The 24263-nt window shown below is 37.3% G+C and overlaps 2 protein-coding genes across 2 annotated transcripts in view; both read right to left on the reverse strand.

Annotated features, from left to right (window-relative positions):
* The window catches only part of CITED2 (Cbp/p300 interacting transactivator with Glu/Asp rich carboxy-terminal domain 2), a 1046546-nt gene that overhangs the window by 879288 nt on the left and 142995 nt on the right, over positions 1-24263 (reverse strand). The gene's annotated exons all lie outside the window — the stretch shown is intronic.
* TXLNB (taxilin beta) overlaps positions 1774-24263 on the reverse strand; it is a 66134-nt gene continuing 43644 nt past the window's right edge. The window contains exons 5-9 of the mRNA XM_049788020.1: positions 21708-21827; positions 18942-19016; positions 7515-7607; positions 3963-4058; positions 1774-2493 (exon numbers count right to left, since the gene is read on the reverse strand). Of these exons, the coding sequence (XP_049643977.1) occupies positions 1774-2493; positions 3963-4058; positions 7515-7607; positions 18942-19016; positions 21708-21827 (1104 nt within the window). The remainder of the gene's footprint in view (positions 2494-3962; positions 4059-7514; positions 7608-18941; positions 19017-21707; positions 21828-24263) is intronic.

Genomic DNA, 24263 nt, shown 5'->3' on the forward strand with positions numbered 1-24263 from the left:
GATTACAGACTATTTAGGACCTAAATATTTTAATTGTCAGAAATCCAAAAAGGTCTGGGGAAGCAAAATGTACCATCCTGAAATATGCTAATTTAGCATATAGATTGTGTTAGGTTAAAAGCAATTAAGATGCAGCAGATTCAAAGAAACCTTTCTGGTCCAACCATAAGGAATATGAACTATGTATGGTAGACTGGAGGATATGTAACAAGGCCTGTTTGTTCAGTCTTCTCTATGTCCCTTTGTTTTGTGTACATAGCAAATATTTGTTGAACAAACATTTGCTTTTCCCATAATTATATATATATTTCCCTCCCTTTTGTAGTTTGAAATCACTAGCACCTTCTTCCTAACTCAGAATGGCCCAGAAATCTCATTTGCTTGTCTACTGAGGAGCCTTTTATCTTTTTAGGGTCCTGTGCATATATAATTCAATGTATTTTCCACCTATTAAACTGTCCTTTAATAATTTAATTATTAGACCAGCCAAAAGAACCTAAAAGGGATTTTTCTTCCATTCAAAGAGATAATCAAAATGATTGTATGTTTATGCAAGCATGTAAAATATAAATATGCACAGTGCATATGTTCAAGCAATGTATTTATATGTACAGTAATCTTGTTTTGGTGTATAGACTATACTCCAAGATACCCAGAGGAATCCTGAAACTACAGATTGCATCGCATCCTCTCTATACTATGTTTTTTAATGATAAAGTTTTAATTTATAAATTAGGTACAGTAAGAAATTTATATAATAAAAATGAGAGTTATAATAATATACTATGACAAAAGTTAAAGAGATGTGGTATGTCAAATATATTGTGCATATTATTTTCAAACTGTGGTTGTTTTTTTGTTTTTGTTTTTGTTTTTTTTTTTTTTTTGGTTTTTGGGCCACACCCGGTAACGCTCAGGGGTTACTCCTGGCTATGCGCTCAGAAGTCGCTCCTGGCTTGGGGGACCATATGGGACACCGGGGGATCGAACCTCGGTCCGTCCAAGGCTAGCGCAGGCAAGGCAGGCACCTTACCTCTTGCGCCACCTCCCGGCCCCTCAAACTGTGGTTGTAAATAATTACCTAAAAGTGCAGAAAACAAAACTTTGGATTGGGAGCACTACTCTATCTATCTATCTATCTATCTATCTATCTATCTATCTATCTATCTATCTATCTATCTATCTATCTATCTATCTACTATCTGTCTGTCTGTCTGTCTGTCTGTCTATCTATCTATCATCTTCTATCTATCTTTCATCTATCTATCTTCCATCTATCTATCTATCTATCTACACACATATGCACATACACACAGACATACATATGCACATGGTATGCATGTAAAGTTTGAATGGAGTCTAGGTATCCATTACTTATTACTTAACTTACCATAGATGAAAATAAACACATCACATTTGCAGTACTGATATATTACAATGGTGTCTTCAAGCACCATATCTTACTGTTGGTTAAGAAAATGAATTAAGTACTGTCTTAATGACAAGTTAGTATAAATTTGCTATTCGTGTTTTGTTGCCATTTGAGAAAATTACATTATCAACCAGTGTTAAGTAGAAAAGCTCCAAACAATTTGTAAATTGAGAACAAATAGCAAAGACTGAATGTACTCTGCATAACATTTAAAAATGCTGTGATTCTAATTCTGTCTCTTTCATTAAACATCTCTAGCCCTAAATGCCTCTTTTAGAGGACAATCTGTTATGCCGACATAGCAAAATCAGGAAGCACAACCTTGGAGGATGCCATGAGGCTTAGTCTACTGTTTCCAGATTGGAGTCGGCCACTGGGGGTGGGTGTAGCCCCGTGGATGACCCTGCTGGCATCTCCTTTGCTACTGCCACTAGTGGCAGTGGAATAAGGGCATTTGCTTCCATCACTGGTGTGGAGGCTTCTGTTGGGACCTGACTAGAAGCAGAAGTCACAGCCTCTGGCTTCTGGGACTGAGGACTGGCTGGTGCTCCATCAGAGAGACCCTCACCTTGGAGTTCTGCTTGCAACACCTCCGGGGAATTACTGACTTTGTGGGGAGATTCTTCTTTGTTACCTCCTTGGGCCCAAACCTGAAGATCTAGGGGAGATTGTGGGTTTTCTGAATGGCAGGGTGGGCTCAGAGAGGGCTGTTCTGTGATAGCACTGTCTCCGCTCCCTTGAGAACTCCCCAGTTCTGCTTGAAGTTCTTTGGACTGGTCGAGGGTGGACTCTGAACAGTGCATTACCAGGAAGGCAGTGGTCAAATTCTTCACAGCGTTGTGAACACTGTTGGCTTCCTCTGCATTGACTTCTCCCAGAGACACATTCGACTCAGGCTCTTCATCAGAGGTGTGCTGGCTTTCATCATCCTTGTCAGTCATTTTCGCTTCTCTAATTTTTTGGTAAAGTTCATTTCTCTCATGCTGTAAAGCTCGACAGAGATTCTCTAGCCTCCCAATTTTCATCACGAAGCACTCATATTCCTTAGCCCTCAAGGCTTTCTGTAATTTGAAAACATGTAAACACACACACACACACACACACACACACACACACACAAGGATATGAGAAGCAGAATTGCCAGAAATAATCTCAAGACAAGCCAAAAACCTTTTGTTTAGGGATTTGTCTACTAGGCTCTGGGATCTGGCAGTAGACACCTGTGGACACACTTGGGCAAGAACATTGCTCTTCTCCCCCCACACACACATTGTATGTTAAACACAAAATTATTACTTTTCTTCAATACAGAAGCTCTAAAGCCTTAAAGTACATAAATTTCTACTTCCATGTATTAGAAGGCTATGGCAAACTAATTAACTAACTAGACTCAACTAAACTAAGCTAAAATAAAAGAATGAGATAGATTGAGAATTGGCCTTATTTATTTTATAGAGGAACATCTCTGTGTGAATCTGGCAATTCTTAGATTTATGTTGATGAATAACAATAAGTACATATCTTTGGAATTTGTTTTAATGTGGTATGAAATGGTTAGAACAGTAATTATAATCAGAAATGCTCATCATTCATGAAATTAGGATGTTGGCTGCTCAAACTATTCTCTCTCTTTTCTCTCTTCCTCTCTCAATGTTGGCATGTTCATGCATGAAAACATTTCTAATAATCTAACTCTTTTACTACCATCTTTCATTTCTACTGTGACCTTTAAGACATTTTCCCACTTGTTTGCTTAGAATAGGGTCTGGTCACTTGTGTACATTCACCTGCAAGCCCTGCCAAGAAGAAAATCATGAATCTTTGCCTTTAGAATGAACCTCAAAACCTAGCCGGAGTTTGACATATTGTCAGTGTTTAAATGCTTGCTGGCACAATTAAATGATGCATCTCCATCTCTGCCTCAAATTTACCATATTCTCCAAGTGCCTGGGCTTGTGTTCTCTCAGATGATATATGTTTAGATCAACTTGTTTATTCTGTGCCTGTTATTTTATGCAAGACATCAATGTAATTAAAGATAAAGAAGACCCACACTATACGCACAACTACTCCATAGTTGGGTAGATGTGATGCACTACTAGGACAATTTTAAAATCAACAAATAGGCATGTGACTTTGGACATAAATTCTTTATGAATCTGGACTATATTCAAAATTATTTTGCCCTAATTATTTTATATTTGGGGGACATATTTAGCTATAAGTGTGGCCCAGGGTAAGTAAATAAGCTCAGACTTATTTCTGACTCTGTGCTCAGGAAAATCCCTGTGGGTGCTCAGGAACTATATATGTTCTGAGGATCACTAACAGAGATCAGATGCATTCAAGCAAGTGCCTTTCTTCTGTACATTCTTCTGGCCCTCTCCTTATTTATATCAGCATTTTATGCATCTCATTCTAGAATAATTTAGATTTTTCCCAAAGATAATTACTTGTAAAGTTATGGTTATTTGGTAAGTATGAGCGTTTTGTCTAGACTGGGGAAAATTGAAGGAAAAATCTTACTCACCTCCTCAATCATGTCCAGTAGAGCTTTGTTACAATTCTCAAACCGGGCTTTCCATGTGGCTGTGTCTTTTTCTAGCTTTTTCATTTTCTTGGTTGTCTGCAGAAATTAGAGTATTTTAATGTTAATACTGAAGAGTTAAAATGTAAAAGAAGATATTAGCTTCATATATGATGTTAAGAAATGTTATTTTATTACATTTTTGTTTGTTTGTTTGTTGAGACAAACACAAATTCCGTGTCAGGAAAAGAAAGTTGAGCAAGTAGAGGAGTCATGATTGACTTCAGATCAGTGCTGAACAAACACACTAACACCCAGAACCAAACCAGGAAAAGGAACCTAGTTAGTACCAGGCTGTTTTGTCTTTGCTTTATCTTTTACTTAAAAATAGCTTTATTGTACCCCTGGAATAAGCTTGCAATTTATATTATTTATGTTATTAAACAAGAGACTAGTTAATACTTTCTCAATGATAAAAATGACTATAGAAATAATTAGGAAACAGCCAGCCTGAATTTTAAGCCATTAAAATGTTGGTCATATCCGGGCATCTCTGAGAAGTCACCACACAATGACAACTTGCTATTTTCTTGGTCTTTACATATATAAAGTGCAGTAGGACTCATGAAATGTGACTGAATATATCATTTCTTTTATTTTTGCAACAGTCCAAAAGAAAAGTGTTTTTTTTTTCACCTTTACTTTAAAAATGGGGTTGCTGAAACTCATTTAGGTAAAGGAATAGGTGATCTTGAAGTAGGGCCAGAGTTACTTAATTCTGTCTAATGCAACATATGCAGTGCATACTTGCTTGGCTAGAATTATACTGGGCTAGGAATGGGGGATACAGAAATAAAGTATACTTTATTTATTTATTTAATTAATTTTATTTATACTTTATACTTATTTATTTTATTTATACTTTATTTATTTACTCCCATTGGTTATAGAATTACCTCCCTGGTTGGATGGAATGAAGAACAAGTCAATAAGGTGTATTGTCCCTGGATAAATCATAGCTAAACATTTGCTGCATGGTGCTAAGTTGCTAGAGGCTGCATACCCTTGGAAGAAGAGACTATGCCCAGACTGTCAGTTCCTGAGCTCCGTAGAGAAGTCAACTGAAGCTCTAAATGTTTTTGATTGATTTATGTTTAGGATAGTGTTTAACCAAGTTAGCAGTTTATAAACATTTAATTAATTAATTTTGTGGAAGGACACACCCAGAAGAGCTGAGGGCTTACCCCTGACTCTCAGGGTCATTCCTGGCATTACTTGAAAGACCATATGCAGAGCTGAGGATCAAAGTGGAGTGGCTAAAAGCAATGTAATAACCTTAATCCCAGTATCTGTCCAGCTCCTTATAAACATTTAGTGTAATCAATACCTTTACAAGCTTAATGAAATTGGGCCAGAGAAATAATACAGCTGGAAAAGGCACTTACTTGCATAGCCAACTGAGTTTTGATCCCTAGCATCCCAGATGGTGCCCTGAGCACCACCAGGAGTTAATTCTAACTGTAGAACAAGTAAAAACCTGAGTTTCACGGTCTGTGGTTTGACCCATTATCCAATAAAAGAACCCTCCAAACAAAGAAATTTATGGGACCACAGTGACAAATACAAGTACATTTACCCAATATTTTCACTAATTTGCAGATATTCTTTTAAAAGCCTATAAATGAGTCCTAGATTAAAAATTCCTCTTCTAATTTTTAAGAATATAATTTTTCTTTAATATTCATTTTAATACTAAAACTCTAAGTTATGAAAGTAGGCACATTTTTGTATGAGAAGTTGTTTCACAACTTCTAATGACCAATGACCAACTTAAGTTTGAATGCTAAATTGTAAAATGTATCATATTGTTCTATAAAAATATTTAAATGAGGGCCCGGAGAGATAGCACAGCCGTGTTTGCCTTGCAAGCAGCCGATCCAGGACCAAAGGTGGTTGGTTCGAATCCTGGTGTCCCATATGGTCCCCGTGCCTGCCAGGAGCTATTTCTGAGCAGACAGCCAGGAGTAGCACCGCCGGGTGTGACCCAAAAACCAAATATATATATACATTTTAATGAGATTTTTATATGCTAACATATGGTTAATGGCAGTGTTTATTCAGAAAACATTTCTTTCTCACTTTTTTCTATTCTGTCTTTATTTTGATACCATGCTGTTTTAATGACTACTGCTTTATAGTAGAGTTTGAAGTTGGGCAAAGTGATTCCTCCCATTTTCTTTTTACCAAGGATTGCTTTAGATGTTTGTGGTTGTTTATTGCTCCATATAAATTTCAGGAGTGTCTGATCCACTCCTTTGAAAATGCCATGCGTATTCTTATAAAAATTTAATTAAATCTGTACAATTCTTTGGGAAGTGTTGCAATTTTAATTATGTTAATCCTCCTGATCCATGAGCAGGGTATATATTTCCACTTCTGTGTGTCCTCTTTTATTTCTTGAGGCAGTGTTTTGTGGTTTTCTTTACATAGGCCTCTCACCTCTTTAGTTAAGTTGACTCAGAGGTACTTAACTTTCTGAGGTACAATTGTGAATGGGATCATACAGAAATAGAGTTCTGATGCTAATTTTTGTTAAAACACTGCGTTGAAAAGATTTAAACAGTATGCTTAAAAAATAATAATAGTACCTTGTAGTTGTCAAATATTTTCACAAAGTTTATAAACCTCTTAAAAACTTAAAAAATTATGGTATGGGTTACTAGGAAAGGGAACTAATAATTTATGCATAAGAAAAATTAAGTTCAGGGGAATAAATGAATTGTCTGCTATTGTTTAAGTCAGAACTGAATTTGAGTTCATGCTTTCATTTTCTCAATTGAACCCCTATTAATTATAGTTGACTCCTTGAATAATAGCAATTTGAACTTGAACTTATACAAAAATCAGGAATTTACCTATGCAAGATGTTTTTGATTTTATTACCTTTTAGAGGGTTCTTCTTGTTGGGGTCAAAAAACTTGGTTGTCATTTTGTTGAATTTGGAGTGTGAAGATCATTTTCATGAAAAGTCAACTACAAATTATTAGATTTCATTCTACTTAGGGGATTGACACGTCAAAATCTCTGGCTCCATGGTTGAGCATACATTGTATCACATAACTCCCTTCAAAGAAAGATTCTATAAAACGTTATTTTTTATTCTAACATTTTATTATTACATATTTGTATGAAAGCTACTTTTCTTGTCTTAATTTTTTTCAGGATTGGTTATGTTTTTATTCCAGTATAAATAGCTAGTGTTAACTTGCTAATGTCTCATTTTTTCAAAGCTATTCATAAACTAAAGGCAAAAAAATAAAACTGTCTTAAGAGTCAAAATGCAGTACAGTGGGTTTTTATTATTACACTTCCAAAGAGTAACTCACCAGATACTCACCATTAAATATACAGCTCAAATCTCCTTTATACCTATAAATGTTTCATTACCTCATGACATGCACTGAAATCTTTTAGTGAGAGAAAAATGACCCCAACAGAGAATTGCCTGTCAAAATAGAAAATGTCACTAATTCGTGAGGGAAAGGCGATACTCACTTTATCCATTTCCTGTTTGAAAGTGGCGAACACCTCATTGCTTTTTGTCAGAGTGTTCTGGAATTCTTCAAACCTTCCAGAGTAAAGAGTAAGCTGTAAACAGGGAAAAGAGTGGATCTATTTTAGGGCTTTCAGAATGCTTCCAGAACAAAACAACATGTCATTGTTCATTATTTGAAGGAAAAATGATTTAAGGGAAACTCAAATACAATGTTAGGAATATATTCACTTATTTTACTTGGGACTACCAGAGGTTAGGAAGTATGATTGAGTCCCTCTTTAAAGAAAAACAAAATAATGTACTTTGTCGTTTTCAGTACATTATATCATGTTTACCCAAACACTATTGACCTCTGATTATATGCATTGCCTCTATATCCAAAACTATTTAACACACGACTAGGAATATGCTCCAGAAGGAACAGTTTGACTCCAAAGTGCCATTTCAGTGCTGATCTGAAAAGGAAATGAACCCGACCAGTGAAAATGAGAACCATGTTATGGAAAAAAATGAACTTAAACTTGGTCTTGAAAAGGCAAGAATGGAGACAAATAAAAAAAAGTGATAAAAGTAGTGTGGGCAGGACATAGCTAGAGTCACTGTCATTCTATAAGTTGTGTTGCTCTAAGCAACTGAAATTTCCATTTTAGACATTGTGGTTTTTGAATATTTATGAGTACAGTGTTCTAGCCTATAGCAGTTAAGTGTCTTTTAAAATCAAAATCAGTTTATTAAACCAATCTTCTGCAAATGGAAATAACGAGTCTGAGGAAGGAACACTGTTTAATAATCTGCACTTTGTAGCTCCCTCAAAAGTATGGGCCAATATTAATGAATGCATGGCTCTCCATCGGAGTACAGAGAAGAGCTTTCTTTTACTTTAGCATCCTAAATTCTAAAGCTTGTATTGAGGAGAGAATGGGGTAGAATAGGGAAGAAAATGTAAATACTTATGGCTAGTGATAGTCATACATTCATGAAACCCTTTAGAAGTTTAGGATCAGAGATATAATATAGGCGTTAAGATGCTTGCCTTGTGTGTGTCTGATCTGGGTTCAATCCTAAGCACCACATAGTCCCCCAAATAACATCAGGAATGAGCAATTCTTGAGCATAAAGCTAAGAATACCACCTGGTCTAATTTTTGGATGGCATGTGGTGAGTTAAAATTAATGTCAGTGGTCAGAGTTAGTAAAGACTCCAATTAAAAGTGAGCCCTGTAGTATTTTGGAAGGGCCCCAAAAGGGCACAAAAATATCTTTTGTATGAGCGACAAATCTGCAACTATCAGTAACAATAAAAATCCATGACTATGGCTAGTAGACTGGGAGACTAGGATGGTTGGATATAGGTTATTGGGCAGATAAGAGGTACCTACAGGCTAGATCATGATACAGGTAAGACCGACATTTTGCCAAGGCTGTCCTCAGAGGACCCAAGAGCCACTCCTGGCAATATCTGGTTGTGTGGGCCTAACAATTTAGTGTTTACTGGACAGTTTAGTGCTGTTTGGATTTAGCAGTACTAGAGTCAACGTGATGCCCCACTCCAGGTGGTGGGATCTTGGATAGAACTTGCAGACTTGTACATGCTAAGTCTGTGCTCCAACTCTTTGAGCTGTCTTCATACTCCTGAAATAAACATCTGAAAGCAAAGAAAATCACAGCAACTAAAATCTACTGGAGGGGAAAGTTTCTGTTGTTGTGGAAGGTAAAAAGAGTGTGTGCAGCAAACAATCCTAGAACCTAGGAAGTTTGCTTATTTATATTGGTTTATTCTCAAATGACCCAGAATAGGTGTTGCTATTATAAACAAGAATGACAAACTGATAACAGAAGAAGCAATTGACCATACTTTTAAAGACAACTAGCATTGGATGCCAGTGATAGAACTTAGACTAACACTGCTGACCTAAAGTTTGCTTACTATGGTTCCTTGTAATACAAACTAATACAAATGAATACACAACCATACCCACCAATAAGATAATACTTTTTCTTGTGCAAAGTACTCAACAATTTATTCAATTTTATTTATTTTTTTTTGTAAGTTCTGACTGAGATCCATGGAATAGATTATTTAAGGGATTTCAAGGACTGAGTCAACACATTTGAATAATACTTCTTATTTGGGATAAGTGTTGACTGCTAACTTTGGTTCGCCAGATCCCATGGATTGGGTTTGGGGTTCGGATGCTTTGCAGTGGTCTTCAAACTATGGCCCGCGGGCCACATATTGTATTTGTATCTGTTTCTTCATTGCAAAATAAGATATATGCAGTGTGCATAAGAATTTGTTCATAAGTTTTGTTTTTACTATAGTCAGACCCTCCAATGGTCTTAGGGACAGTGAACTGGCCCCCTGTTTAAAAAGTTTGAGGACCCCTGAGAGGGTTTCTTTTGAGTCCACTTTGAGTAAAGTGGATACATGACAGCAAAATATGAAATAAAAGAGACCACACAAATGAATTGTAAGGGGACAACACATTCTGGCAAGCATGTGACAAATTTAATTTTTAAGCTAGAAAGGTTTTGAGAAGAATGTTACAATTACAAAGTAGAGTTTAACAAAAAACAATATATTAAGCTATGTGTCTGAGCAGTAAGAATTCTGAGTTACAAAGGAGAAGGTCACAACTCAAGGCAGCTCTTTGTAAACTAACTTCAGATGCAAAATAAGGGATTAGTAAGAAGTAAAATCTAGGAATACTATCCTCACTGGGATAAGCTCTTTTATTTTAGAGCTAAAGTGAAAGAAAGAGCTAAATCCACGACTAAGGTGTAGTTCTCATTTTTTGGGGGAAAAAATGCATTCTGGCTATACCCTTGCATACCAGAAACCAAGGCTGTAGAACATTTTGAAAAAAAGAAAAACATTTTCTCTGATTTTGGTGCTAAATATTATTCAGGAAAGGGGTTTTAATCAAGGCTATATTTTACTTGTAAATATCAACAGAAGGGAGAATTAATTTTAAGGCCAAATGATAGGAAGAGAATATAATATCAGTACCATAACACGAATCTCAAAAATATCTCTTCAGGAATTCCTCAACTCTAGGGGCAAAGCATCCACAGCAGGCCTTTTGAAGAATCCCATAGGGTTTTCTCAGTTCTCTGTGCCAGAAAAATCCGGGGATACATTTGGTGTGGCTACTTTAATGGAGATGCCTATGCATGGTCCGACAGATAGGAAACACTACATGATCAAGTCATCTAGTGTAGTAGCAACTATCCCCAGTCAGTCTCTTCCTTTTAACACTACTAAAAGAAGTCTGGTCAGTTGTCATTTGTGTTCTTGACCAGACCGCTTCTTTTTTTTTTTTGGTTTTTGGGTTACACCCGGCGACAGCGCTCAGGGTTTACTCCTCTCCTGGCTCTACACTCAGAAATCGCTCCTGCAGGCTCGGGGGACCATATGAGATGCCGTGATTCAAACCACCGTCCTTCTGCATGCAAGGCAAACACACTACCTCCATGCTATTTCTCCAGCCCCAACCAGCCCTTTTCTTAACTTCTTTTTCTTACTTCATACCTTTTCTTCTACTTATTTAGTAATATCAATGATTATATAGGGATGAATATTACTATAGTTTCCTGAGTCAGTTACCCCAGATTGCCTCTAGCAGCCATAGAGTTGTGAATTGCAAGCAGGAGAGGTCAGGAGTGAGCATGTGCAGTACCCAGTAGTATCAGAGGGAACAATCACAATCCATCCCAAGGGATCTCTCCATTTTCTTTGGGCAAAACATTATTTATGGTGCATCTATCAGGAAGACTAAGTCTACTTTTCCCACATCGTCTTCTGGCATGGAGATGATAGTCACAACAAATGAGGCCTTTTTTTTCTTTATGTCTGTTCTATTTGTTTTCTTCTTTCTTTCTTTCTTTCTTTCTTTCTTTCTTTCTTTCTTTCTTTCTTTCTTTCTTTCTTTCTTTCTTTCTTTCTTTCTTTCTTTCTTTCTTTCTTTCTTTCTTTCTTTCTTTCTTTCTTTCTTTCTTTCTTTCTTTCTTTCTTTCTTTCTTTCTTTCCTTCCTTCCTTCCTTCCTTCCTCCTTCCTTCCTTCCTTCCTCCTTCCTTCCTTCCTTCCTTCCTCCCTTCCTCCCTTCCTCCTTCCTTCCTCCTTCCTCCTTCCTTCCTACCTTCCTTCCTTCCTTCCTTCCTTCCTTCCTTCCTTCCTTCCTTCCTTTCTTCCTTCCTTCCTTCCTTCTTTCCTTCTTTCTTTCCTTCTTTCTTTCTTTCTTTCTTTCTTTCTTTCTTTCTTTCTTTCTTTCTTTCTTTCTTTCTTTCTTTCTTTCTTTCTTTCTTTCTTTCTTTCTTTCTTTCTTCTTTCTTCTTTCTTTCTCTCTTTCTCTCTCTTTCTTTCTCTCTCTCTCTCTTTCTTTCTTTCTTTCTTTCTTTCTTTCTTTCTTTCTTTCTTTCTTTCTTTCTTTCTTTCTTTCTCTCTCTCTCTCTTTCTTTCTTTCTTTCTCTCTCTTTTTTTCTTTTTCTTTCTTCTTTCTCTCTCTTTCTTTCTTCTTTCTTTCTTCCTTCCTTCTTTCTTTCTCTCTCATTCTCTCTCATTCTTTCTCTCACTTTCTTTCTCACTCTTTCTCTCCTTTCTTCTTTCTTTCTTTTTTCTTCCTTCCTTCCTTTCTCTCTCTTTCTTTCTCTCTCTTTCTTTCTTTCTCTCTCTCTCTCTTTCTTTCTTTCTTTCTTTCTTTCTTTCTTTCTTTCTTTCTTTCTTTCTTTCTTTCTTTCTTTCTTTCTTTCTTTCTTTCTTTCTTTCTTCTCTCCTTTTCTTTTCTTTTCTTTTTTATTTTTGGCCTCACCTGGCAGCACTCAGGGATTACTCCTGTCTCTGCACTATGAAATTACTTCTGGCAGACTCAGGGTTAATATGGGATGCCAAGGATCAAAACCATGTCATTTGCATGCAAGGCAAAAAAAAATGCCCTAGTCACTGTACTATTGTTCTGCCTCCTTAAAATCTTTTTAATTGTAGTAAAAATTTCCATACACCAAATTATCATCATTAGTCATTTTTATGTATATGGTGCAGTATTAAAGCTTATTTATGTGTTCTCTAACCAATATTTAGAACTTTCCATCTTGCAAAAATGAAACTCTACTTATCTGTTAAACAACTTGTTTCCATCATCTGGTAATCTTTTCTTGGTGGAGGGCACCCCAGACAGTGCTTATGGATTATTTCTGGCTCTGTACTCAGGGGTCACTTATAGTAGTGCATAGAGGATTGTATGTAGTTAAAGAGATCGTAGTGGCATTAGCTAGAAGAAGTGCCTTAACCATTGTACTATTTCTGGATCCTAGTGATCATTTTCAATATTTGGATAATTTTTTCTTTTCAACTTGTGGTCACAGGCAGCAAAACTTGGGTAAATTAAATTTTTCTTGGATAACTGATTCTAGCAGCTCCTATTATAATAATGAAAAGAAGAGACATAAGGATTTTTGTTTGGTGCTAAATTTCTCCTCTTTCTTATCCTGATACAATGGTTGCTTGGTTGATGAAACACAACCATGCTCTCACTTTGGAGAGAGAAGGAATGACTAGAAGGTTATTTATGGTGCTCATTTTGCTAGAGGCAGAAAGAAAAGCAAACTTCTAAATTACACCAATAATTGCCCCATTATTTCATTTTTTAAAGGTAGGAAAGTTTATTGAAAAGTATAGGAGAAAGGAAAAAGAACTTTCCATATAAGGAGGAATTTACTATGGGACTGAACCCACCATTTTCTTTTTTAAATAGTTGGACTGATGCATATATTTAATTAACTCAGCAGCAGATTTTATAATTACAAACATTCAGAGTATTTAGCAAAGTGAACCTTGTCAGGCCTGGTTTTAGCAAACTTGTAAAATTTGGATTGGGAGTGAGTCTGATTATGACAGTAGTTAGAAGACTTTCCTCTCCTCTGAGCTTGATGAATGAGCATTTTTAACAAGTAACTCACTGATATTTCCTTTTGGGCAGCCTTTTATGTTTGCATTGTCAGATACTGCTGACTTTTTAACATCTATTACCATCTTCATTCTTATTGATCCCATGAACACTCTATTTGTAATGACAGTTGTAGCCATTGATCATCTCTGACATTTACGCTATTGCCTTGGTTTGTATAATTGAAAATCAGAACATCTCTTCTTTAGGTGAGAATCAAGCCCCAAACTAGCAAGCTGCTGTCTTATGACTGAAATGGATCTTAATCTAGGAAAACACGACCTTTTGATCTTTTTCTTGTTCAAGCTACAGGAAAAGGTACTAAAACCTCCTTCCTCTCTGCTATCCCAGTCCTTTAAAGATGTTGTAAACCAAAGGAAGTATTTGTGTGATATGCAAAAGAGTCTACAATAGACTCTGTCTTTCAAAGTTTTAAACTCTAATGTTCTTAAGTAAGGAACTTACTTAAATGTGTACAGGGATTCAGGGATATAACTACACTGAGAACTATTGTAACCATGTGACTGAATGAGGGAAGTGGAAAGCTTGGCTAGAGTACAGGTGTGGGTGGATGGGAAGGAGGGAGATTTGGGACATTGGTGGTGGGAATGTTGCACCAGTGAAGGGGGTATTCTTTACGTGACTGAAACTCAACTACAATCATATTTGTAACCAAGGTGTTTAAATAAAGATATTAATATAAAAAGATAAAAACTACCTTAAACTTAAAAAATTATTCAATTGAATTTAGTGATTTTTATTCTTATTTGGCCAAGTTTCTTCTTGGGAAGTTTACAATATTAAAGTATACAATAAATGGGCTTAATAAATGTCTCTTGTCTTAATTATGAAAAGAAAAGTCAGGGGTCGTCTTATACACTGGTGTACGGTATGCTGAAACTTACTCCAGCTTCAGTGACAAGCGATCCACCCCCTCTTACTGCCGCATCCCATCCAGCTGCCAGGCATCTTCACTCAGTCCTCTGCTTGTCTTGATTCATCTTTCAGGGCACACAGAGGAGCTGAGTTACAAGCGCTGCATCCCATCCAGCCACCAGGTATCATAGCTGGTATGTGGCTTTCCCGGACTCAGTCCTCTCTGTTTGGCTTTTATGTGACACAGAAGAGGTGCTCTGTCTTTCTCTAGCGGTCCTATTCATCAATGCACCCAAGCCAGCTGCTCTTGAAGGAGCCCTTCTTCCTGCTCTCAATGTAGATCACAATTAAATAATCACAGTCACTACAAATGACAAATGTAAAATGATTGTTGGAACTCCAAAGTCTAGCTTTATTAAACGTATACTGTAAAACTTTGAAGGTCCTACTCTTTTTCTCTTATGTTTTTAAATTTCCATTTGGTGTGTGTTAAAAGAGGAAAAAATTATATGGAATATATAGCCCAACCCTATATTTTAACAGGAAAAGGAGGGGGTCATTTTATAAGCTCAGTCATCTTATATGCTGGAAAAATATGCTACTTGACTGAATAACTGAACTGACCATAACATACTCATAATTCTTATAGCAGTCTATAGCTGGGAAAACTCACCTAACACCAACTCCATTTTATAATAAAGTGATGGATATCTCATGTAATTTATTGACTATACTGAAAGTGAGAAACAGGTTGATTGTAGTAAAAGTGAGAAACAGGTTGACCGTAAGCGACCATATCAATGCATTCTATTATTAGGCTTATCATGTTTGAAGCTTTGAACTAAAATCAATTACTGAATGATAAGAAAATTACTGTGGCAGGGTCACCAATGTCTCTCTGATGAGGCTTGAAAATAACTGAAAGAAGATTGTTTATCTCCATGATTTAAAGGCCAACCTGAGACCATTGCTCACTGCAGCTTCTCATCCTTCACAGGAAGTTGCATGTTCATTAGTGTATCTCATTAGTCCAGAAAAATACTGACTTTCAAAGTGCAGTGTCTACTGAATATCTCTCAACTTTGCACCACTGTTAAGCTGAAAAATTGAGTTAACGTGATCTGTGCTAATGTTAACTTAAATATTAATGAACTGTTTTTTTAATTTAAATTAACATTGCTGTCTCTAGGGGCTGGCGAGGTGGCGCTAAAGGTAAGGTGTCTGCCTTGCAAGCGGTTCGATCCCCCGGCGTCCCATATGGTCCCCCCAAGCCAGGGGCAATTTCTGAGCGCTTAGCCAGGAGTAATCCCTGAGCATCAAAAGGGTGTGGCCCCCCAAAAAACATTGCTGTCTCTAAAATTGTAACTTAAATTGGAAATTTTTGTCTTTCATTAAGTGTGATGTCCTCAACTTGCAGAACCATGTCTAGCACTCGGTGAGTAATCAAGTAATGACTTAACTAATTGTACTTGTTATGGGTCAACTACTGAACTAAGTAGTTTGCATAGTTTGAAAACATAAATTATGTATATTACACGTAAAGTTCCCTTTTAAAATCTTAAAGGGGATAATTGCCATAATAGATAGTGAGTGAGAGCTATTGCCATATCAAAAGCCAACTACTATGCAATAGTAATTGGTACCTTATGTATAGTTCTATTTTGACAAGAAATAAGGCTCCCAGATGTTGGTAGACTTCAGTTTAGGGTTATTTGCTGATTAATTTCAGCATCCTTATCTTACATATGGGAAATTTAGGTTCAAAGGAAGTTTAGACAGTCAGCTTCTTAACGAAGAGCTAGGACTCAGTCCCTGATATCAGGACTCAGTCCAGTGTGAAAGGAAAAAAGAGGAATGTAAATGTATAACTCCTAGTAAATACTACTTTTTAAGTTTCAGGAGGAATAGATAAGAACTTGTTTATGACTTTAATTTTGTGGAGTGGGGAGTGGCATCCAAGTGGTCCTCAGGAAGCAAAGGCCCACACTTGGCAATACTGAGTTAACTGAGCTGTTCCATGAAGGTAGGGCTGACAATACAGTGCTGCTGGGAGACTGGGGACTGTGAATCACTAGGGCTTTCTGCGCAGTGTTCAGTGCTTGGGTCTCCAGGTTACATCCAGTGATAATAGGAGCTATATGATCAAACCTGGGTGGGTGCACCTCTGTATCATCTCCCAGACCTATCCTTATGTTTTATTTATTTACTATGATTTGCCAAGCTGTTGATAACAGGCACTTGGGTCTAGATTCTGTGACTTCTGCAATCAATTTATTATTATTAGACTCTTAGGTGTAGATTTTGAATGATATTTACCTACTATTCTCAAACTTGCTATCTTGATTTATAATTGAGGAGTAGAGATTAGTTAATGATGTGAACAGGGAAGAGTTTCAGGTATTGTATCACTCAAGGGTCTGAAGAGGTAGGACAGGAAGCTAAATTCCTGATTATCTGGAGTTCCTAATCTTGAGTCAGGTCACATATTCTCTTCTTGCTGCCTTTAGCCAGAAATATGTCACCAGCTGCCACCTTCCTTATACCCTGTGGCATGGGGTGTGTCACTGCCACAGGATGATGTCGAGGTTTGAATTCTGCAATTCAACGTTTTAACTCTGTCTAGGTCCTATGATTATACACCTACTATAAACTATCATTGTTTCGATTACAGCATAACTGATATTTCATAATGTCTCTAATTGATTACTGGGGCAGTTGGGGGGATTCATCATTGCCTTTGGTACATGCTTAAAAATACACTTTAGAAAAGTTTAGCTTTAAAATGATATTTGTTTTTTAATCTCTGCAGAAGTATGACTTGCGATTTTAGCCTTCTCATTTTTACTTATTTGTTTTTTTAACTAAAGAACAAGTACCTAGCATTTATCACATGAGCTCTTAGAAGTGAAGGGCCTGCATTTAGGGTGAAGGCTGTCCAGCTGGACACGTTTCTAATGCTCTTGCCTTGTAGACATTTGCTTCATGTGATTTCACACTCAGGTTAAAGTGCAGACATTTCTCTCAGCAGTGGAGCTGGAGGACCATCTACGGCCTACAGCAAGATGATTGTCCTAGAACCTAACAGATCACCTGCCAGGAGAAACAGAGTCCCAGGGCCACAAGAAAGATGCCCGAACTTGGTTTTCCTCAAAAGTCAGTTGTGGCTTGAGTTTGAAATATGAATTCCTACAGCCTAATCTAAACACAAGATATAAAGAAGCCAAAGAAAAATTGTTCTTGATTGGTTTGTTGTTGTTTACTTTTCTTTTTTTTTCTTTTCTTTTTTTTTTTTTTTAGCTATTTGCCATAGTGTAGGCCAACATCTATGTCATCCCAATGGCACAAACTGGTTCAATTATTTGAATTTCCTTTCATTATAAATAATGTCAATCTAGAAAAAATGTTCATAGTAACAGAGAACCTTTTGCATTTTAATTATTTTTGAGAGGGGAGGGACCTCTCAAGTGGCATTCAGGATGTCTGGGGGACCCACCAGTGTGCAAGGACTGGCGAAGGTTTTGTGGTACCAGGATTACCCTGTGGTGCATAGAAACCTCCAAGATTGCATCTAGATATGCTCAGGGGACCAATGGTACCCAGAATGAAACGTCAGTTGGACACATTTTCTAAGTTCTGTACTACTTCTGTGCTATCTTCAGGCTCCTGGATTTTATTCTTTTTTTTAAAATAATATCTTTATTTAAACACCTTGATTACAAATATGATTGTGGTTGGGTTTCAGTCATGTAAAGAACACCCCCCTTCACCAGTGCAACATTCCTATCTCCAATGTCCCAAATCTCCCACCTCCCCACTCCACCCCCACCTGCACTCTAGACAGGCTTTCCACTTCCCTCGTTTATTAACATAGTTATGATAGTTCTCAGTGTAATTATTTCTCTAACTGCACTCACCACTCTTTGTGGTGAGTTTCATGAAGTGAGCTGGAACTTCCAGCCCTCCTCTCTTTGTCTTTGAGGATTGTTGCAAAAATGACTTTTATTTTTCTTAAAACCCATAGATGAGTGAGACTATTCTGCATCTATCTCTCTCCCTCTGACTTATTTATTTATTTATTTAGGTATTTTTGCCACACCTGATGGTGCTTAGTGGTTACTCCTGGTAGTGCTTAGTGTTTACTTCTCGCTCTATGCTCAGAAAGCACTCCTGGCAGGCTCAGGGGATCATGTGCGATGTCAGAAATCAAATCAAGGTTCATCCTGCGTCAGCTTCTTTCAAGGCAAATGCTCTACCGCTGTGCTATTGCTCAGGCCCACTAAATTTTATTCTTAGTAGGGTACTGGGGGAGAAAAGAGAGAGGCCTTAATAACAGAGACAGAGATTAAACACAGACCTACTCTGATGGACTGTTTTATCTATATCAACAAATATCAACTGGATGCTGCTGTGCATTTCTTTTTTTGTGGCTATAACACAGGGTTTTTATTTTTTACTTAAAAGAATAAAAATAAATATGAAATAATAATGTAAGCTTTCAGGTCCAGTTCCTATCTCCCCTTTCTCTGCTATATGGAAAGTTCTGAGCAATCCACCTTTGGCTTAAAGCTCCTTAATTGGAGATAGCGTGGAGAGCACCCCCAAATTTACCTGAGTCTGCAGGACTGTCTCTTGTTCCTTCAGCACCTGGGCCTGAAGCTTCCATTCTGCTGCCTGGTTCAATAACTGGGAAAAGAAAGAACACATGAAAAGTTTGTCATCTTGTACATTATTCTTTGCTTGCATTTTGTATATACAACTTCATCACTTGCTAATTAATCTTGATATTGTTTCTAGGAACTTTTTGGTAGAACCTTTAGGTTTCTTTTTTTAAATATAGTAGCATATCATCTGCAAACAGTGAGAGCTTAACATCTTCCTTTCCTACCTGGATGCCATTGATACCTTTTTCTTGCCTAATTGCTATGGCAAGTACTTTCAGTACTGTGTTTAATAAAAGTGATGAGAGTGGGCATCTTCTAGAAACAATAAATTCATAGAGTTAAGTGACAGGTTACAAAATTAACAAGCAAAAGTCAGTGGCCTCCTTATATACCAACAATAATAGAGAAGAAATGAACATTAAAAAATACCATTTGCCACACAAACTCAAATATCTTGGAATAAACTTAATTGAAAATGTGAAGGACCTATACAAAAAACTACAAAACCCTGATTCAAGAAATAAAAGAACACAAGGAAATAGAAACACATACCCTGTTCATGGATTGGGAGGATTAACATCGTTAAAATGAAAATGCTCCCCAAAGCATTGTACAGATTTAATGCGATTTCTCTAAAGATACCCATGACATTATTTAAAGAGTTGGATAAAGCACTTCTGAAATTCATTTAAAAACCCACTAATAGCTAGAGCAATCCTTAGGAAAAAGAATATGGGAGGCATACTTTCTCCAACTTTAAATTGTACTACAAAGCAATAGTCATTAGAGCAGCATATTATTGAAATAAAGACAGAACCTCAGATCAATGGAATAGACTTGAGTATTCAAAGAATGTTCCCAGACATACAATCAGTTTTTGATAAAGGGGCAAGAAAAGCAAAATGGAGCAAGGAAGGACTCTTCAACAAGTGCTGTTGGGACAACTGGTCAGCTCGTACCTCCATCTAACACCATGCACAAAAGTCATACACAAGTGGGTTAAAGACTTTGATATCAGACACAAAACCATAAGGTATATAGAAGAACATGTAGGTAAACCACTTCATGACATTGAGACTAAAGGTATCTTCAAGGAGGAAACATTACTCTCCAAACAAGTGGAAGCATAGATAAACAGATGGGACCATATTAAGCTGAAAAGCTTCTGCACCTCAAAGGAAATAGTGACTAGGATACAAGGGCAACCCACAGAAAGGAAGAAACTATTAACCCAATACCCATCTTATAAGGGTATATATAAGATATATAAGGATCTGATAGAACTTAATTAGAAAAAAATTCTAACCCCATCAAAAAAATGGGAAAAGAAATGAACAGACACTTTCTCAAAGAAGAAATACAAATAGCCAAAAGACACATGAAAAAAATCCCCACATAATTAATCCTTAGAGAGATGCAAATCAAAAGAATAAGAGGTACCACAAAGACTGGCACACATCACAAAGAACAAGAACAATCGGTGATGGCAGGGATGTACAGAGAAAGAAACTCTCATACACTGATGGTGGGAATATTACCTAGTCCAGCCTTTATGGAAAACAATATGGATATTCCTTAAAAAAAACTGGGAATTGAGCTCCCATATTATCCAACTATACCACTCCTAGGGATATACCTAGGAACACAAAAGCACAACACAAAAATGCATTATGCACACCTTTATTCATTGCAGCTATATTTACAATAGCCAAAATCTGGAAATCAACCCAGATGCCCAACAACAGATGTGAGTGCTAAAGAATGCTAAAGAAGCTGTGGTACATATATGCAATTGAATATTACTCAAACATCAGAAAAAATGAAGTCATGAAATTTTCCTATATATGGATGGACATAGAAACTATTATACTGAGTAAAATAAGTCAGATTCACTCGTCTATGGGATTTAAGAAAAATAAAAGACATTATTTCAATAATACCCAGAGATAATAGAGATAAGAGCTGGAAGGACAGGCCACAATATGAAGCTTACCACAAATAGTGGTAAGTGCATTTATAGAAATAACTACACTAACAACTATCATGACAATGGTAGTGAGTGAGAGAAATAGAATGCCTGTCTGAAATAGAAGCAGGGGTTGTGGGAGGAGGGTATTGGTGGTGGGGAGATTGCACTCGTGAAGTGTGTTTTTTTTTATAGCTGAAACCCAACTTCTAACATGCTTGTAATATGGTGCTTAAATAAATATATTATTAAAAAATGAAATGACCTATCCTTCTTTGTTTGATTGCCTAAAGCCTAACTCTCCCCAGTTACACTCGAATTCCATGCTTGCACTTATTGTCTGTACTAAGTTCCAGGACCTGTCTTGGTTCTGAACATATGATAGGCACCTGTTGAATGCATGAACAACCAATTTCCTTAAAAAGAAAAATAGCAGGGGAGTTGGGGAGATAGTACAGTTATTAGAGAGGGTGCTTGTCTTGCAGAGCACCCCAAGCACCACCATGAGTGAGGAGTGTGAGTACAGAGCCAGGAGTAGGTCTCGAGCACTTCTGGTTGTAGCCCTCTAAAAAAACCAAAACCAAAAGAGTTCTAGTAGGAAAAGCACCTACTTCTGAGCTGGCTCATTAAATTTCCCAGCAGAGAGATGGCTCTTTCTTTCTCAGCTAAGTCTGATGATCAGATAACTTTCCCCAGGGCTCTGTCCCCAGGCAGACAAACAAGCAGACAAACTCAAATGATAAATACATATTCTTTTTCACGTGCATGTCGCTCCTCTGATTCCTTCATCAGTTCTTGTGCCTGCTCGAGTTTGGCGTCTACCAGCTTCTGCTGCAGTTCTCTGTGCTTAAATATTTTGTCCAGATGCTAGGAAAAGAAGAAAGTGCACATATCATATTTGACTTATATTGGTTTTCAAAAGGAAAAGAAACATACTGTTCACAGAAACACACATGTGTTGGGTCTTAAGGTGACTTTTTTATTTGTTAGGTTTGGCTTTGGTTTTGGGGGCACACCTAGAGGTGCTCAGGGTTTACTCCGGCTTTGTACTTAATAATTACTTCTGGCAGTGCTCAGGGAACCATAATGGGATGCCAAGACTTGAACCTGGGTTGGCCACATTCAAGGTAAATGCCCTACCCACGGTACTATTTCTTCAGACCTGGGTCTTATGGTTTAAAAGAAACAAAGAAATAAATGCATGACAACATATATAAAATAGATAAGATGTTTGTTATATGAACATTTTTGTGGAAAATAAATGCATCTACACAAAATACTTTCAAAGCTTAGATTGGAGAAGTCTTCATATTTTGTCTGGAAGGTGATGCTAACCACAAAGAGTTGTACGTGTAGTTAGAGAAATAACTACACTAACAACTATCATGATAATGTTAATGAGTGAGATAAGTAGAATGCCTGTCTCGAATACAGGAAGGGGGTGGCGGAGGAGAAACATGGGGTAATTGGTGGTGGGAATGTTGTACTTGTGAAAGGAGTGTTCTTTTCTAGAACTGAAACTACAAGCATGTTTGTAATGATAGTGCTTAAATAAATATATATATTTTTGGTTTTTTTGGGGCCACACCCATTTGATGCTCAGGGGTTACTCCTGGCTAAGTGCTCAGAAATTGCCTCTGGCTTGGGGGGACCATATGGGACGCCAGGGGATTGAACCGAGGTCCTTCCTTGGCTAGCACTTGCAAGGCAGACACCTTACTTCTAGCGCCACTCACCGGCCCCATAAATATATTATTTTATAAAAGGTGGAGGAGCTTAGATTAGCAACTCCATTTTTCTGAGCTAGGAAACCATTCAATAGAATGCTAATTATTGTGCTAGTGGGCACAATTACATAAACGGCAAGATTTAAACAGCTATAACATAATATAACATAATATTTTGGGTTTTCCTTCTTTCTCCTTGAAGTGATATCTGGATCACATACATAGTTGGGGTTACATAGATCTACTTTTAAAAAATAAAGGGTTTGGGCTCTTCGCAGTAGTGTTCATGGCTTTCTCCTGTCTTTGTGCTCAGGAATTTCACTTGGCAGTGTTTGAGGGACCATATGTGGTGCTAGGGATATAATCTAAGTTGGCTGCAAATAACTTAAAGCCCTTTCCTATCTCTCTGATCCTCAAAAGGCCACATTTACCTACAACACTGATGTATGGTGTGATGATCAATTTCCCCATTTATTGCCTCAAGAACTGATCTCTAACTGATCTCTATATGTGGCCCCAGGCTCAGAATTGGGGACCTGGGGGGTTATCTCTCTCTGACCCCCTCTTGGTGTCTGCTGTGGACAAGGCCAAGATAACAAATAAGTTGACATTCAAGAACAATACTGCTTTCACGTTTTCTCTTTTCAGCTGTATGACTACTGAGTACTTGGAAGCCACCAGAGTTATACCAGTCATGGTTGTGAATCATATCATGCCAGATACTAGAACCTCACACATATTTGATGTTTCAACCATCTGAAATATATCCCAGGCTACTCCGGTACATTTTTGTTTTTTCGACTGTGAGTGAACAGAAGTAAACAATTCTGCCTTAGTAGAGAGTTTTTTTTTTTTTTTTTTTTTTATCATTTGGATGTTCCTTCAGCAAGAGTACCTATTGTGGAGTTCTGCTTTGGAATTTTATAGACCTAATTTGAGAAATATGCAACAAGTAATTTAGACCATTCCTACCTGATACCTGAATAATAGCATCTCTCTCTCTCTCTCTCTCTCTCTCTCTCTCTCTCTCTCTCTCTCTCTCTCTTGGCCATACCCTGTGATGCTCAGGCATTACTCCTGGCTATGTGCTCAGAAATTGCTCCTGGCTCGGGGGTCCATATGGGACGCCCAGGGATCAAACCCAGGTTTGCCCTGGGCAACCATGTGCAAGGCAAATGCCCTACTGCTGTGTTAGCACTCCAGATCCTCTCTCTCTTTTTTGGTTTTTGTTTTTCTATACTCAACAGTGCTCAGAGGTTATTCCTGGTTCTGGTTCTGGACTCAAGAACCACCAGTAGCTGGTTAATGGGATCATATGAAATGCCAGGATTGAACCTTGATGTAAAGCAAGTGCCCTACCCATTGTACTTCAGTCTTAATGATATTTTCTTTTACTTCCTCTTTTGTATTCACCTGAATCTCCATTATCTATGAATAAACCTCTGACAATACAGAATGGGAGCTTGGCATTTTGGGTTTCTTCATTTACCAAACAGTGCTACCATGTACTCTTGGCTGAGTTTTTTCTTGATAAAAATCTTATCATATTGTTAACAGACCCACTTGGACTTTTTTA

This window comes from Suncus etruscus, chromosome 15 (assembly GCF_024139225.1).
Source record: "Suncus etruscus isolate mSunEtr1 chromosome 15, mSunEtr1.pri.cur, whole genome shotgun sequence".
In the NCBI taxonomy this organism is placed as follows: domain Eukaryota; kingdom Metazoa; phylum Chordata; class Mammalia; order Eulipotyphla; family Soricidae; genus Suncus; species Suncus etruscus.